The sequence below is a fragment of the Hyposmocoma kahamanoa genome, unplaced genomic scaffold, assembly GCF_003589595.1.
Source record: "Hyposmocoma kahamanoa isolate Upper Pololo Valley unplaced genomic scaffold, ASM358959v1 134, whole genome shotgun sequence".
In the NCBI taxonomy this organism is placed as follows: domain Eukaryota; kingdom Metazoa; phylum Arthropoda; class Insecta; order Lepidoptera; family Cosmopterigidae; genus Hyposmocoma; species Hyposmocoma kahamanoa.
In genome coordinates this window covers 1,879,586-1,897,476 of record NW_020653477.1, presented here as the reverse complement: position 1 = coordinate 1,897,476, position 17,891 = coordinate 1,879,586, and the positions used below count along the sequence as shown (strand labels likewise).

Below are 17,891 nucleotides of genomic sequence, written 5' to 3'. Positions count from 1 at the left end.
TGCCTCAACGTGGCTACCGATCAGCCAACAGAGCTACGGATTAAGCTAACAGATCTTAAGAATCCCTCTGCGTGCTTTTTCTATGGCCCAAAAATCCATTTAAGCCCATTGGGTTTGGACCACCTGTAAGACTTGTGCCATTTGTAGTTTCATTTCTAAGTTTATTTCATATGAAAGTGACTACTTTAGACATTGACTTACAAATAAATGGACGACGGGTCTAATACAAAAACCACGAAAAAAATGTCCCAAGTCAACCTATTCGAAATTTAAATTGTAATGTCATCGCAGTATCGCGCTGTCAGTCGAACAAATGAAGACTAAAGCGGAGTTTGGTGCTCTGTACCTATACGATTTTAGCGCCATACAAGTGTGGACACTTTTTAGCGCGGACCCGACGTCCATATAATTGTAAGTCAATGACTTTAGAGGACAAATTTCAAGGTTTACTTCCCAATGGGAACTGCTACAGAATTCCATGATTTCTAAAATATAGCAGAACATAGTAAGTCATCATCATCAACCCATTTAAGCGTCCCACTGCTGGGTGAGGATCTCTCTCTCTCAGGTGAGGGTTTAGGCCACAGTTCGTCACACTGCTATTCTATACCACTTTTGTAAACCTTATTTTAGTCAAATAAATATTAGTCATTCATACTAAATCACGTTATATCACTAACGACACTTTACAAAGAAAACAATAAGCAACTTTAGCGAGTCATACTAATAAACGTTGTGAAATTTTGTGACAAGCCCCACCCACACACACACACACGAAAGGTCGCGCACAAAAGTGAAGTTTACTTTGCTAAATTCCTTTCGCATGCACGCGTTTTATTGAAAACACATGGCAACAAAATTCTAGCGTGCCAGTAGAGATTATCGCTTTAACAAATCAAGGGAAAATTTGTCGGCTTTAGACAAAGATCACAGCACGGATTGGCTAACTTTATTATTATTGTTTTAATTCAAATTCAAAACTGGAACGCAATAATGCGTATATTAGTGTTGGGCGGTAGAAATACCGAAAATGGCAGTACTTCCCTTCAACAGTATGTCATAAAGTTTCCCCAATTCGATTCTATTGCAAATTTTCTTCTGTTGTTTCCGCATAAATCTACTTTACTTTCTGTTGCGGGTATTAAGATTTAGAAATAGAAACCATTTATTGCAACGCTACATCATAAAAAAAGCACACAAAACAAGACTAATGTAAATAAAACAGAAATAACATAAAAGTAACAGTGTAACAATATTTAAACGACAAGTTACATAGTACTATACTGACATGTGTGCGGCAGTGGCGTATGCATAAGGATCCCATTCAGCTAAAGTCACAACTAAGACTAGACTGTGACGCTGGTTTTCAATGGGCCCTTGTGAGTGACGGACGTATGCGTCCCGAAATAGAAAATAAAATTAATTACGTAAATACTTATGTTTTACGTATATATCGTGTTATTGCAATGTATACTTTTATATCGAATAAATACTAACATAATCTTTGCAATTTATCCGCTCACGCGATGCGCTCCTCCTACCGCAAAATGGCGGCTATTTGGTTTCGCAAATTAGAAAAGGATTCAGTTTAAATACAAGTTTTTAAAAATAAAAATTATTATTCTGCATTGCTAAATAAATACCCTCCGTACTACAACAAAAACATCTCAAATAAAATGCAGTAATACACCGCAAATCCTGCACTTAAAAAGCACTAATGAAATTTTTGGTGTACTTGGGTAAATATGATAATATTCCGTTTGAGTGGCTCTAATGTTTACCATGAAATTACTCCTTAGAGTATAGTTTATAAACATTTATATTCAGGGTAAACTTAAAAAACGCTACTTACGGTATGTTTTCAATAAATAAACACCGACATCACCAGCCCAAACAATAACACACACGATTGTCGTGACGTATTTTTGAAGTTGTTTATTTTTTTTAAATGACAGACCCAGGCATTAAAAACTTTATGGTTTGCTAGAGTAGTTACCGAAATAGCAATTAGTATTAGTTCTTTTACCTGTTATAACTTCGATATCCGATAAATCGGTATAAAATCATCACCGGCACCTCTAGGTGTGGTATGCTTCCAGAGACGCATGAATCGCGTGAGCGGATATACATACAATTACAAGTGATTTCCCTGATTTCAGTGATTTCATAATTTCCCTTTTCTGATTATTATAACTTGCCCGTCCAATCCGCAGTACCGTATTGTCGTATGCATATGGAAAGTTTGGCGTGCCTCACGCGAATTCTTGGCTACATTGAAGTGGTATTTTGCTTTTAGATTGCTGGTAGGGATATATACCTTAAGATAACGTGAGTCAATAGTCCTTTTGTTTATAGTATAATTAAGTAATTTCTTTACTTTGTTGATTGATTAAATTGTTGAAATCTCCATTTGTTTTACAAAGACTCATAAATAAACACCTTATAGAATAACAAAAATAATAATATAATAAAACAACATTTATTTACACGTATGGATTGCGACATATGACGCAACGTAGGTGTCTGGTAAGCGACCTCGGAAACGTTGGTAAATGACACCCTTCGGCCAAAAATCCTCCTTCATGAAGGTCGTCAGATGTTGAGTTGATGTTCTCTTCACAAATGAATTAAAATTCACATTGTGGTGGGACACCAACCTCTCGACACTCAGTCTCAGGGTAACATTGACTTCTAGCCGTATATACTCCACAATAGGGATGGGTATCGACTAACTAAACATCGTTATTGACATTGATTTTTTTTGACACCACAACCGTGGCTTAAAAAATCGACTAATCGACTAAAAACTTTTATTTAAAAAAGACATGAAAACAACGAACCCCAAGTAAGTATTTTCTTTAACAATCGTTAAAATACAACAAAAAAAGAATATTGGCGAAAAAATTGTTGAAAGTATTGTTTAGCGTCTTCAAATGTCATCAACTACACATTTGAATAAAATAATTTTTTCACATTTTCCAAAATCTAAGTCAAAAAATTAAATCATATTTGAATGAAACACGAATAACAAATTAATTTAATATCATCTATTATCCGATTAATCGCACTAGATGACATTGATTATTCCATAAAAACATCGATTATTTCGATTAATCGATACCAATCCCTACTCTACAATAGCTACAGATTTTATGGAGTAATGATGCCGTCGATACCGCTGGACGCAATAGATGATTAAGGCCAGTCAGGGCGTTGCCGAAGGTTGCTGCTGGTGTACACCAGCAGTTCTTTTCTCTTTCACCTTTTTGAAACTGTTCTTGTCATATATATACAGTCATGTAGAGACGTGGTGTTGGCACTGGGGTATTTGACGTCAAGACATGAATACGGGCTATAGACGTAGTGCTGCGCGAGTCCTTGTTTTTATGGGCTACGTGATGTCATATTATGAGCTGTAACCCTCTCAGACTTTCTGAACCGCGTGAATAGGTAACCAAATATTTCAAGTTTAATTTACATAAAATGTCAATATTCATACAAAGTACCAAGAAACTACAGGTACATATTCTATAGGTACATATTCTCTGTCTAACCCAGTAGACGACAGGCATGATATGTAAACGTGTACGTAAGCAAATAGTCGCATTTTCCATTATTGAATTATGCAAATCTACATAATATATGTTGATATAAGCTTTTACTTTTTTTATGTGACTAAATATTGAGGTTATAAATTTTAATAATGATAATAATAACGTACACACTCATAGCTCCGCATTAGGGAAACCCTGTGTCGCGGGTGCCATGGACACACACATTAGACAACCACAAATTATATCCAAACTCACGAGAGAAATAAATGTAGGCCATAACAATATTACTCCCGACCCGGGAATTGAACCCGGGACCTCAGCGTGTCAGTTCAGGATGGTACCCGTTCGGCCACCAAGGCAGTTACTACAAAACAAGTGTATCTATGTATAAAAAGTACTTATGGCGCGTGGGACGCGATCGAACGGATCCGCCATCTTGCGGTTTGAAGCTCGGAAGGAGAGGAGGTGGCTGTCACTGTAGTTAATAATCGAGTAACGGTAAATACGTCAGAAATCAAATCGTTAGCAGTCGAGAGAGTATCTGTAAAGGATAGCCAGAGTCTTTGATGAATATATCAAAAACACAAATAGTAATGCCCGAATCAAACGGAACAAAAAACTCTATGATGTTGACGTGTCGACCGCATGAAGTGACATTTAAAAATAACAGTTTCACAGCTTGGGGCATAGTCTTTTAGCCAAACTTATTAGATATTTTAATAACATAATAATGGACTCATAATGAATAAGTTATAAAATAGTTAGTGGATATTTTTCAAACCTGAAAAAGAGTATTAGACCTATTTTTTAAAATAATCCTTAAAGGTGTTATACCTACCTTCAGAAGCACAGCCATTGTTGTGTATAATTATTGTGTTGCCAGTCATTTATATTTTATGTTCGAACAATAATTTTGTGTAGTACAAGCATTGACTTATAAGTCAATGGGTATAAATGATTAATAAATAAAATTATATTTTAATATGAATACACCGTATTTTTTTATTAAAAAAAATATGTGATAGTCCTTCAGTTACATGTTTTGGGCAAAGTAGTACAGAAGAAAAAACGGCTCATTATATGTATATATTGCAAATTGTACATAAAAAAGTTTGGTAGCGTAACGTGAGTGGGAGTATAAGATACTCTCCGGCATGTTAACGATTCTGCAGATGGAAGGCAGTCATGCGTTCTTTGTAATGTATTGCGGCCAAAGGCGTGACGCTTACAGAAGGCGTTCCGTTCACGTCGATCAATGTATTCAGTTCAATAAACAGGGTCAATACAAGTTCACATGAATGCGTGACCGCTTTTTGTTTACGGAATCCCAAGAGCTGGAGTAACAAACAGAGTTAATTAATAATATTTGTTGTGGCTAATTTGTTTTGTGTCTCTTACCTGTTATTTAAACCAGCCTTCAACGCGACCGATGCTAATGTTCATTACAGTTTTTCACCCTTAGATCGTTTGCCACTACGTCCGAGTCGTATCAGTTCCAAATCCGAGACTATAGGGAAATTGAGTTTAATTATTTTAACTTTCTTCGCATTTAGAAGCTAGTAACGCACGCGATCTCAATTAGATCAAGTATATATTGCAGAACAAGTTACAAACTAATTGATTATTTAACCGGTATCTTCATGAGTATCATTCCGCTCTTCCATCGTGCATACCAAGTAATCGCGAGAGTTGCAGAAACTTAATAGTTTCATCACGTTTCGTCGGTTTGTTCACCCGTGCTTGCTAAGTTTTTTTATGATAACAAGTGATGCCTGTCCGTAATAGTTGCAGTGTAAATTCGCACGCAACTTGTTATTGCTAGAGCGCGACACTATTGGCCAATCGGAGTCGGCCGCTCGAGAACAAGGGCGTAGTGCGCATCTTCGCAGGCACGACACATGGATTGTTTTATTTTGTTTGAAAACTTAATAACATGTACTAAACTTACTAAAATGTCACTGTATCTTTCAGACTTTTGTGATAACAACTGTTACTCTCGGAAATTCGGTGCAATCCGAGAAAGTACGAATATCGCTTGCACACCTAGAGATAAAATGATCCCTATGACATTTCGGACCCCCATTTCTCGGATTTGGAATTGGAGGTCTATTCTCGATCTCCGTCTGACATTCGTCCGAAACAATTACTGCCAAATAAGCAATAGTTGACCAAATGAAAAGACGCGTGATGCGAATGAAGCTTCATTCTTGATACTTGTCTTTTAATTTTGTCGATACGCGATTTGCCTGATACGAATTGTATGTGGTGCGTAAACGTTCTAAGGGTGCTGGTAAAATTACAGCACATGGGACTTTCAATTTATGTTTCAGGGTGACAGGCGCAGTGGCAGGCGCCTGTTCAGTGGAAGAGCGGGGCATTGTAGTAAGCGTGCACGGTGGCTTTAAAAATGTAAATTCTAAAATAATCTAAAATACCATCCCTGGACGAATTCTTTGACAATGAGCTTTACTGTCAATAAAACTGTATTAAGTTGGCGCATTGGTGTTGACTGTAAAGTTGTAAAAATGTTAATAATAATTTATTTTGGTGAATTTCCCTTATATATTTTCAAAATACGAAACTTACATCGACCTGACTGTATGAAGCACACAAAATTCGTAATCTACGGAACGTAAAGAGTTAGAATGTTACGTACGGCTTAATTGGAAGGAAAATGTCTGCATGTTTATTTATCTTACTCGAGATTCGCAAGTTGAGCAGTTGAAGATTTACTCAGTGCTCATTTTGAACGAGCAAATGATTTCTCTGGAAGTAGAATTTCAAACACAAACAATTACTCATTGTGTGATTCATGATTGGCAACTGACGACATATGTTTCGTCAGCAAAAGGGTCCTTTTTAGCGAGTGGATTGAGAATGGAAGCTACATTTGATTATACAACTTTAGCAAAATGTATATTTTTTATGATACCATTTGACGGGCCCAACAAGTTGTGCGCATGCTGAAGGCAACACTCTAATGCATAATTATTGCAGCACCATACAAACCTGAGACATAAAGTTCACAAGTCCTATGTGCCTATAATTGTGCCTCTGTCTATTTCCAGGTCATACAAGGACACTCAAGGTTATAGGTTACGTAATTTGCTGTTCCCGGTCAAAACCTTCATAGCCCCGCACTAGGGAAACCCTGTACTAAGGGTGCCATAGACATGCACATAGATTACCACAAATTACACTCAAACTGACGAAAAAAAAATGTAGGCTATACACATATTTATTCAGGCTCGGGAATCTAACTTGGGACCTCTGTGTGGCAGACCAGCACGGTAACCGTTCGGCTATGGAAGCAGTTAAACTATAAGTACATGGAACTTGTCAACTTTAAGGCTGCTAACAGATTGACTGCATATATGCAGTTAATGCGTGAAGTAGTAAACAACTTCAATGACGCATTAACTACATGTAGTCGAAACCGACTACAAGCAGCTGAGATCGACTGTATGCAGTTAATGCGTAAAGTCGTTATCAACTACGTACAGTCGACGTCTTGGCTACATGACGTTGATTACGTCTTCACGCATGAACTGCAAACATGCAGTCAATCTGTCTCAGGTTTGTGCGGTGCTGCAATAGTTATGGAGTACCGTGTCATTTACCACCAGGTGCACGATTTGGTCGTTCCATCACTTGATATCATACAGAAAGAAAATTCTCGGCTCCCTTTATTTGGTGCGAAGGTAATTTATTTATTGTTGTTAGATGTCTATTTGTGTAGCCGAAGCAGTAAATTGTGTTTGATTGAGTGACAGGACTGTTGAAGCCAATACAATGAACTGTTTCCATTGGCGCCTCGTTAGCGTGATTTTTATCACGAAAAATCGGTGTGCTTCAGAGCTTTGCGATTTAAAACTCGTATGGAATTGCCATCCGGTGTACAACTTGTTTGTCCCATCACTTGATATCTATAAAAAAAAGACATTTAATCTGGTTACGTTTGACCCGACATTTTCAAGGAAATCCACTATCGATTGCGATATAGTCGTATGTCAGCATATCGCAAGTGTCGATCTTTCTATCACACAATGCGTAGAGCATACGCGCATATACAGCACTGATTTTCTATTAATTAGTTATATAAAAACACGCGCACACAAACATAAACCAATATTAAATCTAATGAAATTCACAACACACACATTTATACCAGTAGTATTTGACCGAAGAAGGATACAATTCTAAACTATACCGCCTCTGTGGGTTCAATTCCCGGGCCTGGAGAAATATTTGTTTGACGTACATTTATTTCTCTCGTAAGTTTGGATGTAATTTGTTCTTGTCATGTGTGTGATGATGCGTTGCGTCGGTGTCCCGACGGCTGATCGGCGAAGCTGCGTTGTACTACATATAAATTAGAACTACATGACACATGGTGCGTTGAAACGGCGCGCGGTGACGGAACGCGCGCATATTTGACAATTTGCCAAGAGGCTAGGAGCCGAAGCGAGAAGGGGTGCTGCGTTGCGACACCACATTGCTTGTGTGGCACTCGGTGTGGCATTACTCTCAGCGTTTACACGTAGTGCGTAGGCGTAGGCGAGTAAACGAACACTGTCAACCTAGTGTAAACGCGCCATTAACCAGCTGTCTTCTTTATAATTGAACTCATGGGATATATTATTATGCACGTAAGAGTTAAAACAGGTAATAATTCAGTTTTTATGCACATTTGTATTGTTGTACAACACGATAAATCTGTTTAGTAGGCTACGAAAAATCTAGTTAAATACATTGCTTGTGCCATATTAAACCACAAGTTAGCTAAAACACAAACCGCGAGAAGCCACCGGGCCGACAAAACTACATACAATACACATTCCGTCTACAATTTTGTTAAAAATGGTTTTCAAAGCGGGAATTTCGTTAAATTATTTCTAGTCTAAGAGCGGTTATACACGGTGAATTTTAGCAGCGATACAAACGCAATGCAAACGCGATGTAGTAGTGATGCAGTCGCTAATCGTCTACCTTTACACACGCGCGCGATTTTAAGCAGCGACGCAAACGCGATGCAAGCGCGCGACTGCATCGATACAAACGCGTGATTGCATCGCTACACTTGGGATTTATAGGCGAAAGCGTCGATGCAATCACGCGTTTGTATCGATGCAGTCGCGCGTTTGCATCGCTACTAAAAAGTCGCCATGTGTAAGTACTATAAAGTCGCTCGAATTTGCTAATTAGTTAGTTGTTCATAATGTACCATACCCCAACCGCAATATAATGCGAACGCTTTCTTGGTTTCCCGACTATTTACCACGTATTCTAAAGCATTGTCCAATTTGTACTATTGATATTACCTTAATAATACTTATGTATATTGGTAATGATTTCTTTACACAAGTTTTTTCACATTTATTATAGTGGTCTTGCTCTACGTGTTTTTAATTTTTTTTTTAAAGGAGTTGTTCCTTTAGGGATACTAAAATAAATGGAAAATTTTACCAGGCTATTAGTTGGTTTTTGTAAAGAGCTTCTGTTAACCTGTAATTTTCAGAAAATCGTTAGGGATTTTTAATACTATGTAAATTAAAACGGAACGCAACCCACGAAACGGAACGGATTTTTATGTAATTTTTTGGCTAATTGGCCATTGGATGCCATAAAAAAATATTGACAGATCAGATGTCAAAGTCATTCTTGTTGCAATTTAATTAGCCAATTAAAATTATTAATTTTGAATATTTTAGCGTTTGAGTGTTGCTGCTTTTTGGACTTTTTTTAGTATCGTAGTGTTGCTGGAATTAATTTAACATATCTACCACACTTTTGTTTTAAATAAATAAATAAAAAATGCAGGTCACCATATTTTTTTAATTATTTTGTTAAGCTCTTTGTTTCAGGCTCTAGGAAAAAAAATGGGGCTGGTTGAATTTTTCTGGGAATAAAGTACTAAGCTCCATACTAATTCGGTACAAGTCCTTTGTCCGTGGTTTAGTTTGCTATCGTATCTAACACGTTTACCATTTTAAGGTTTATTCACGGATGAAGCGCTCCGCGGAGAAGCACTCATAAAGGAGTGACAGTCGACACCCTTTATATGGCCACCAAATTCCTGCGCACTACAAAAGCTACGATCATCCAATGTCACTAGATGTGCATTGTGGAAACGGAAAAACCCCGCCACCTGGTTTCATCATACCTCAAGACCAACTACCACCAGCTTGCGATCTGCGGTGGCCCGTGTGGATGTCCTTAAATCGTCTTCGCACTCAGGTCTTTGCAGACACGACGTATAAATGGGGTTTCAGGGATACTAGTTCAATACAAAGTGACTGCAGTGCCCCAACGCAGTCCATGCAGCACTTACTGTTGTGTCTTAATACTTGTACGAGGGAAGATCTCTACGCGGCAACGGACAGCTCAGTCAAGGTAGCGACGTACTATTCAAGGTCAATATAGTCGTAAAATGAAATAAATATCGACACGATAAGAAGAACACGAAGGTTTATTCAAATCACAAGGGCATTACAGGGTAATTCCAAGAATTCGAAAGACGTGTTCTGCTATCAGCAACACACTAAACTTTATTCTTTAAACGTTGGTGCTTGGGTAAATTCTTCTTTATAACACGTACGAAAGAAATTGACTCCTCGCGTGTAATTTTCTTTTGCAAATTCATTGGGACTGGTATATGGGTATAACTGACAAAGTCATCCGGTACCATATCATCGCCTTACTTTCTAAAACTCATATCTTAAAGCACAAAGTTACTGAAAGGCAAAAAATGGATTGTATATACAAATTCTGCGGCCTGATTTCACATCACATTTCCTTCATATTCACACACTGACTTTTACCTATTCTTAAAGTAACGCATCCAAATTAACACCCTTGATAAGAAATTTCAGAAAGTAACGCATCGATATTATGCTTTTTATCACGCTTTTGTGTTCCATATGGGCAAGCAAATACAAATGATCTAGCTAACTCAAAATGCACACAAATGATGTATGCACGGGGAACTTGTTAGCCGCTCACGCGATACATGCAGCCGTAGACGCATACCACACCTAGAGGTGCCGGTGATGATTTTATACCGATTTATTGAATATCGAAGTTATAACAGGTAAAAGAACTAATATTAATTGCTATTTCGGTAACTACTCTAGCAAACCATAAAGTTTTTAATGCCTGGGTCTGTCATTTAAAAAAATAAATAACTTCAAAAATACGTCACGACAATCGTGTGTTAGCGTTATTGTTTGGGCTGGTGATTTCGGTGTTTAGCGGCTAAGGATTATACTACGATTATAGAATTAGGACCATCAAACAATAACGAGATGCCGTTATGCAATGCATATAGCGTTATTACGTTCCTATTTTTTGCAAGGAATAGAAAAACTTGGGAAATCATTCGTTATTTCCCATCAAAGTCAAATAATCTTTACTTCATAGGTAAGCAAATTACACTTGAAATCGTCATACTGATTAAACTCGACTACACATTCGTAAGGCAGATTCCCCTGGGGAGAATGAGCAAGAAATTCTAGGGGTTGGTCTTTGTAAATATACATTTGAATACATTTATCATTACAATTTTTTATTTAAACATCTTACATCTAGACTACTTGCAAGAGCTGGGGAAATTAAGGCATATGAGACCTATTCAACTCATGTCTCAGGGTGATGGGCGCAGAGGCTGTACACCTCAGCGATTTAAAGCTCTAAGTGGCACTGCAGCTGTTATGGACAGGCGTGTCGCTTGCCAACAGGCACACGACTTGTTTGTCCAATCACTTTTAATGTATTAAAAAATGAGCTAAACTATTATTACCACGGATCTTTGTCATCGAAAATAACTAAATAAACTTTAGTATAAAGTTTTTGTTTCATTATAGTTTTAGACCTCGTGGATGGCAAATTTTGTTTTGTATATTTAATATATTTTGTATATATGTATATAGCCTCTTAAATGAATTTGTGACTTTGTAAAGACGACTATCAAGAAAAGCTAATTTATTTTTATTCCTCGTATTAATGTTATATCTGTCACTTTTTCATAATAAAATTAATATTTTTCTTAACATAAGTAACATTTTCATAAATGTTTCATAAAATTACTTGCCTGGAAGATTTGTCATGGTACGAATATGAGTAATGATAATACTATTATAAGCTTGCAGTGAAATAAGATTGTTTTTTGAAATGTACGAAAGGAAGACTTCTTTCGTGATGTTAAATGACGGGACGAACCAGTCGTGCGCCTGGTGGTAAACGACAGACACTGCCATTGCGCCCGTCAACCTGAGACATAAGTTGACAAGTCCCATGTGCCTCACCAGGACCCTTACCCTTCAAAATCGTAACGCAGTAATGCTTACATTACTGCTTGGTGAAATAGGAGAAGTGACAGTATTTCCCTTGACGTATTCTTTCACATGGAGATCCACTGCTACTAACTTTCTTAACCCATTTGCGCCCACCGTGCCCAATCGAGGACACTACTTTGAGCACTCGTAATTTTTTTATATTACTATTAATACTCATTACAAAGGTGTATATGTAAAGTAAAATAGTGAATCTTGATTTTATTACTTAAAAAAATTGTTTGGAATTAAATAAAAGTGGTTTTACTGTTCCTTTTGCGGGGTTAATTTACGCACACCTGAAACGCTAAAGTTATTTGTTTTCCTGTATGTTATTACCAACAATTTATTTATTTTTTTACATATATTGTCGAAATATATTCGTATACTATAAAATAAAAATTATATGATTGATTTAAATAGTGTTTTGATAACTTCAGACGGTAGAATATAACGGTGTCCCCAATTGGAGCCATTGGGCGCATATGGGGTAGTTTATTAGTCTTTCATCTATAAGTAATTTTCAACGAAATAATGACATTTTCTCATAAGTAGGCTATTTTCTAAAGGTTCATAAAAAAAAAACTATTTTTAACGCTGATTTGTATTTGGGTGCTAATGGGTTAAGAACTTTTGTAACCACTGCAAGATATTACACTTATTTATATATTCCATATTCGCTTTGTTTTACAGCCTCGTTTAGCTCAAGCGAACTCTGAGATTGCAATCTTTTGTAAGAATCTAATAGCGCCAGTGCTCAGCGGTTCCACGGAGTAAACACTTAGAGCGTTCTTTTTCACTGTCTGAAGCAGAGTTTTAACAAATGTCTGAAGCACGGAACAATTGCATCAATGTATTGACGCGAAATGAGTTGCTCTTCATCGCGGTTTTCTTTTAGTACGTTTCTATATTACTCGTAAATACTCACAAAAATATCCATAGCATTTTTTTTAATGACACTAAGTAACATCCAGGCACCTAGTATCACAGGAACAAGTCGACCAAGTATGGATGAAAGGAAAATTTCTATCTATTTCCAAGCCGTTAAACAAAATTGTGTACAAGAATATACGTGCATGGCCTGTTCAGATAGGTATAGGCGTTATCTATTCGCTACCGCTGTGTGTAGCGAAATCCGAGTGTCTACACAGTATTCCCACTGTTCACACCTATATGTCCCTATCTACCGACCCGAGAGATAGAGTTTTCCGGAGAGACTACGGCCTCGACGGCCGGCTGCGGTGTATGGCCGGGGCGAGGGCCTGACGCGAAGGCGCGCACGGTTCACGTGTGTCGCCCTTTACATGTTAGCATCTCCGGCACTAGCCCGGAGAGCTAGTAGAGGATGAGCTAGACATCTTCCGGTCCCTCCGGCCGCGTAGGAATTTGGGAACTGGATAGACGCCGTTCATTCGGCGTCGGGAAGTGAGCGTGCCTTATAGATCTACCACCAATGAGGAGATTTGGTAGTCGGCTTAGAGTCGGGGGCTCAGCGGTGGCAACCGATAGTTAGCCGAGCGCGACGGGATGTGAGCGTGCCTACAGCTCTGGTACCTGTCTGGAAAATAGGGATGCTGTATATGCACCCTGGGCGGCTCACCTCAAGCACTAGCCTTACAGAGAACCGGATGAAGTACGTGCAAACGTGCTAATCCGGGGTAAGGACCTGACTTAAATGGTCCCTGTGCGAGCTCGCTTAACCAAGAGGTTGATAGGAAGGGGCAATATAAACAAAACTTATGTAGAAAGATATGGGGCTGTTCACATCTATAATATGAGTAATCAGATGTCCAAAAACACCGAGTAAAAATAATACATTTTAATTCAAATTCAAATTCAAATATTCATTCGCAAATGCTCAGCAGCTTTCTTCAATTTTAAACGGTAGTCTCCCATTTTTGACAAAAATAAACGTTTAGAAGTCTTTTAAAGCCGTAATCTAATAAAACTTAGAACTATTCACATTTTGCAATATTATTAAATGTTTTTACCTAATTTCGTTTAATACAATTTATTAAGATTGCTGGACTAGCCGGTCGCACGCGACGTGTGTTCGTCAGTTACCCGCCCGTCCGTCTTGTAGGGGGAGGCGGGCGTCCCATTGAACGCCTTCCGGTTCGTGGTTTCAACCTTCAACTTGCTAATCCATTGAGCTATGTCGGCTAGTCTGGCGATATTTAGGGAGGGCCTATGTTCAGCAATGGACTACTTTCGGCTGATATGATGATGATGATGATGGTGATGAATTTATTAAAAGGCTATGTTTAAGGTCGTAAATAATTTTATGACACCTTTTTTTTCCATCCTCTTAGGACGCCGGTAACACAATCGGGAAGGAAAACATTTTTGTGCCGCCATTTTGTCGTGTCAAAAAATGTCATTCGTGCTTCATTTCTCGTACTCGAATGTTTTCTTGCCTCCGTTGTGCATTTGTTAAATTATTTATTTATTTATTTATTTATTTATTTATTTATTCATTGCTTGCTACATGGTTTTCTTAGATCTAAATTTTACATTTTTTCCTTATACATATAGCACCCCGGTAGGGCGTTGCAACATCTGAGAGAGAGAGCACACTTTACAATATTCCATTTACATATCTATTACATTACATGTCATATTTATTGTCAAAAATTATACATTACTAAAATAGTCAAAATAATAATAGTAATTTAAAAAAAAATTGTCATATAATTACCCAATATCAAAAATAAAACTTACATTAAACAAATCAAAACTAGTACAGTATTTGAGTGTTATTTTCTGAGAAAAAATCTTGTAATGTATAAAATGCGTTGTCCAGAAGATATTTTTTGAGGTGATTTTCAAACTTTTTTATATTTGGTTGACTTTTTATACTATTTGGTACAGCATTAAATTATTATTTGTTGTTGCCTAAATTTTTTTTCCTGTTAATATTTAGTAACTGATAATTAAGATTGTAGAAAATGGCAAGTTAAATATAAGGTTTAGCACACTTGCATTCACACTTTGGCCATGACATTTCTTTGTTTACATTTTGGACATCTAACTATGATAATAGGCTTTGCCAGTTGTACAACGACGACTGACTTACACTAGTTCTCTGCAGTAAAAAACCAATAATATGCGTAATATCGTCACCTTCCTAAAATTCTGTCAATGTGTTTCTTTCTATGCTTTTGCTATTTTTAAATAATTTCTTTTTGTAAATTCCTTTTAGTACTCTGCAATAATTTAATGTGCATGTAATATCGGTCTTTAGTAGTTTGTGCTTTTAGTTTTAAGTTTTTGCATGTATAGTCCTGATTTTTTTTATTGTTGGAACAATTGTTGACTGATCAAATAAAATAAAAAAAGGACGTACGATTGCATGTGGCTTTCTTATATCAAAAGCTACGATGTATTATATTTACATGTAAAAGGGTTTAAAAATGAAATTAAAGAGGGTTTATTCTACTCATGTTTTAAAATAAATAAACTTTACGTACTTATAGCTTGTTTTAATAAAACAACCCAAATAACTTTTGCATACGTGCTCGCAATGTTGTATGTAATGTGATTTTTGTATAGGCGACGAGATACCTTATGTATTCAATTTTCTATTTTTGTAATCGTCGTTGCTCTTTGTATCTTTAGTAAATTTAAGGCCCAATAAGCGCTCCCAGGAGGACACCCATTCGCAGGACATGTAAGTAGGTTGCCTTCTATATATGAAGTCGATTGGAAGCTTTAAGAAAAAAGTAAACTTCGATAAAATATTTTTAAATTTATTCTGGTCTGTGTTAATGTAATTTGCCGTGTAGTACCGGCCTAGAATAGCACCACCCCCTTCTTATCCTGTGGGTGTCGTAAAAGGCGACTAAGGAAAAAATTGTCAGAAGAAAACGGGCAGCAGCGTCTTCTACCCATCTTGGCCAGAACTGCGATCGCCAACCCGCCTGCCAAGCGTGGCGATTATGACACAACCCCCCCTATGATACACACACCAAAGAATTGGCCCCTAGTCCCCGGCAGTCCTGCTCTTCCTAGTCACGGTAACGGCTTTGGAAACAGGGCATGGGGTGCGAAGAATCCCCGGGGGAGACCCGGCTACCATCAACGACGACGACTGGACCTGGCAACCTACAACACGCGCACATTGAGGATCCCCGCAAAGCTCACAGAATTGGAAGAAGCTATTAGTAAGTTACGCTGGGGTATCATTGGGCTATCTGAAGTCCGAAGAGAGGAGGAGGGCTCGATAATCCTTAATTCCGGCAACTTACCATTACGTATACCTGGGGCAGACAGTCCAGTTAGGTAAGTCCAACTTTGAGAAAGAGATCTCTCGTCGAATCCAGCTCGGATGGGCAGCGTTCGGGAAACTCCAAAAAATCTTTGCGTCCAAATTACCTCAATGTCTCAAGACGAAAGTCTTTGACCAGTGTGTGTTGCCAGTGATCACATATGGATCAGAAACGTGGTCCCTCACTATGGGCCTCATAAGAAGGCTCAAGGTCACTCAGCGGGCAATGGAGAGAGCGATGGTATTTCCCTGCGTGATAGAATCAGAAATGAGGAAATCCGTAGGAGAACTAAGTTAACCGACATAGCTCGAAGAATTGCTCAGCTGAAGTGGCAGTGGGCGGGGCACATAGCTAGGAGCACCGATGGCCGTTGGGGCGGAAAGGTTCTTCAATGGCGACCGCGCACCGGACGACGCTCAGTGGGTAGGCCCCTCACCAGGTAGACCGACGATCTGGTGGAGGTCGCGGGAAGCCGATGGATGCGGGCAGCGCAGGACCGATCGTCGTGGAGATGGTTGGGGAAGGCCTATGCCCAGCAGTGGGCGTCGTATGGCTGAATGATGAATGTATTAATGTATTTCTTATAAAAATGGTGTATGGTTTAATAATGTAGAGTTTAATCAATGTGACGGTTTCAAGTGTAATTTAAATAAATGAAATTAAATCAAATCAAATACGAGATTTGATGGTCCTCCTTTTATTTAAGGTGCTAATTTATTTAGAAGAAAACAATCCTCGTGATTGAGGCTTTCGATCAGTATAGTACAGTTCGATTCCGGTTCAGACAGGCGATTATTTAAAAATCTTTAAATGCAGTTCGAATTGTTTTCAAAATCAAAATTAGGTCTTCGTTCTGTAAAATTTTCTATCTACTGTATTACTTAATTAGCTGGTGTCCGCGACTTAGTCTGCGTACAATAAGTATCTACTTCATGTAGCCTATGTCCTTCACCAAGATCCTATCTATATATCAAAATTCGTCAATATTGTTTCCACGGTTTAGTCGTGAAAACGTAACAAACAGAGTTACTTTCACATTTATAATATTAGTTTGGAAGTTTGGATTAGAATTATAGTAAAAATCAATGAAGAACTTAGGAAATAATTACCCAAAGCTCTTTGAAATAAAACAGCATAAAATATACAATGAAATTTTATTTCCCAGTAACTATTCATATCTTAATAACGATTATTTACAAATTCTTATATCACGTAGGTAACGTCACTATAAACTGATCTCTTACAACGCTTTGGGTCGCGATAGCCATAAATAGTGATGTCAAGAATAACGTAGCTTGTAACCTATAACGGTTAACTTGATTCGTTACAACGGTTAACGTTATTAATGTTATTATCGTAGTAACGGATGGTGGTTTCGATGTAGCCCCTGCGTGTAGTTCGGCTAGGCTTTCTTCTGAAACAAAGGGACATGGATTAGTTAACACGTTAAACATTTTATCATTATTAGATACAAACATCGAAAAATACAAAGAAAAACTTCTTCGATCAGACTGGAATCGTACCAGTGTCTATTGTCATACTACTGAGCTATAAACCGAGTCAACAGACTTTACAAATTTCTCTATGCGTTTATTACAGATCATTGGATAAAAGGTTTTTGCCGTTAAACGTTATTTATCCACTTGAGCTCTATCATAATTACATGAATTGCATGATTTATTATTTCGGCGTTCCCCTTTCCATCAACGGGGGACTCGACGTAGGCTCAGGTTCCACCC

At 37.8% G+C, this 17,891-nt stretch overlaps 1 protein-coding gene across 1 annotated transcript in view; it reads right to left on the bottom strand.

The window, feature by feature from the left end:
* Positions 1 to 17,316: 17,316 nt before the first annotated feature.
* LOC113240357 overlaps positions 17,317 to 17,891 on the bottom strand; it is a 377,235-nt gene continuing 376,660 nt past the window's right edge. Inside the window, exon 7 of the mRNA XM_026477637.1 lies at positions 17,317 to 17,563. Coding sequence (XP_026333422.1) covers positions 17,361 to 17,563 — 203 coding nt within the window. The 3' untranslated portion in view covers positions 17,317 to 17,360. The remainder of the gene's footprint in view (positions 17,564 to 17,891) is intronic.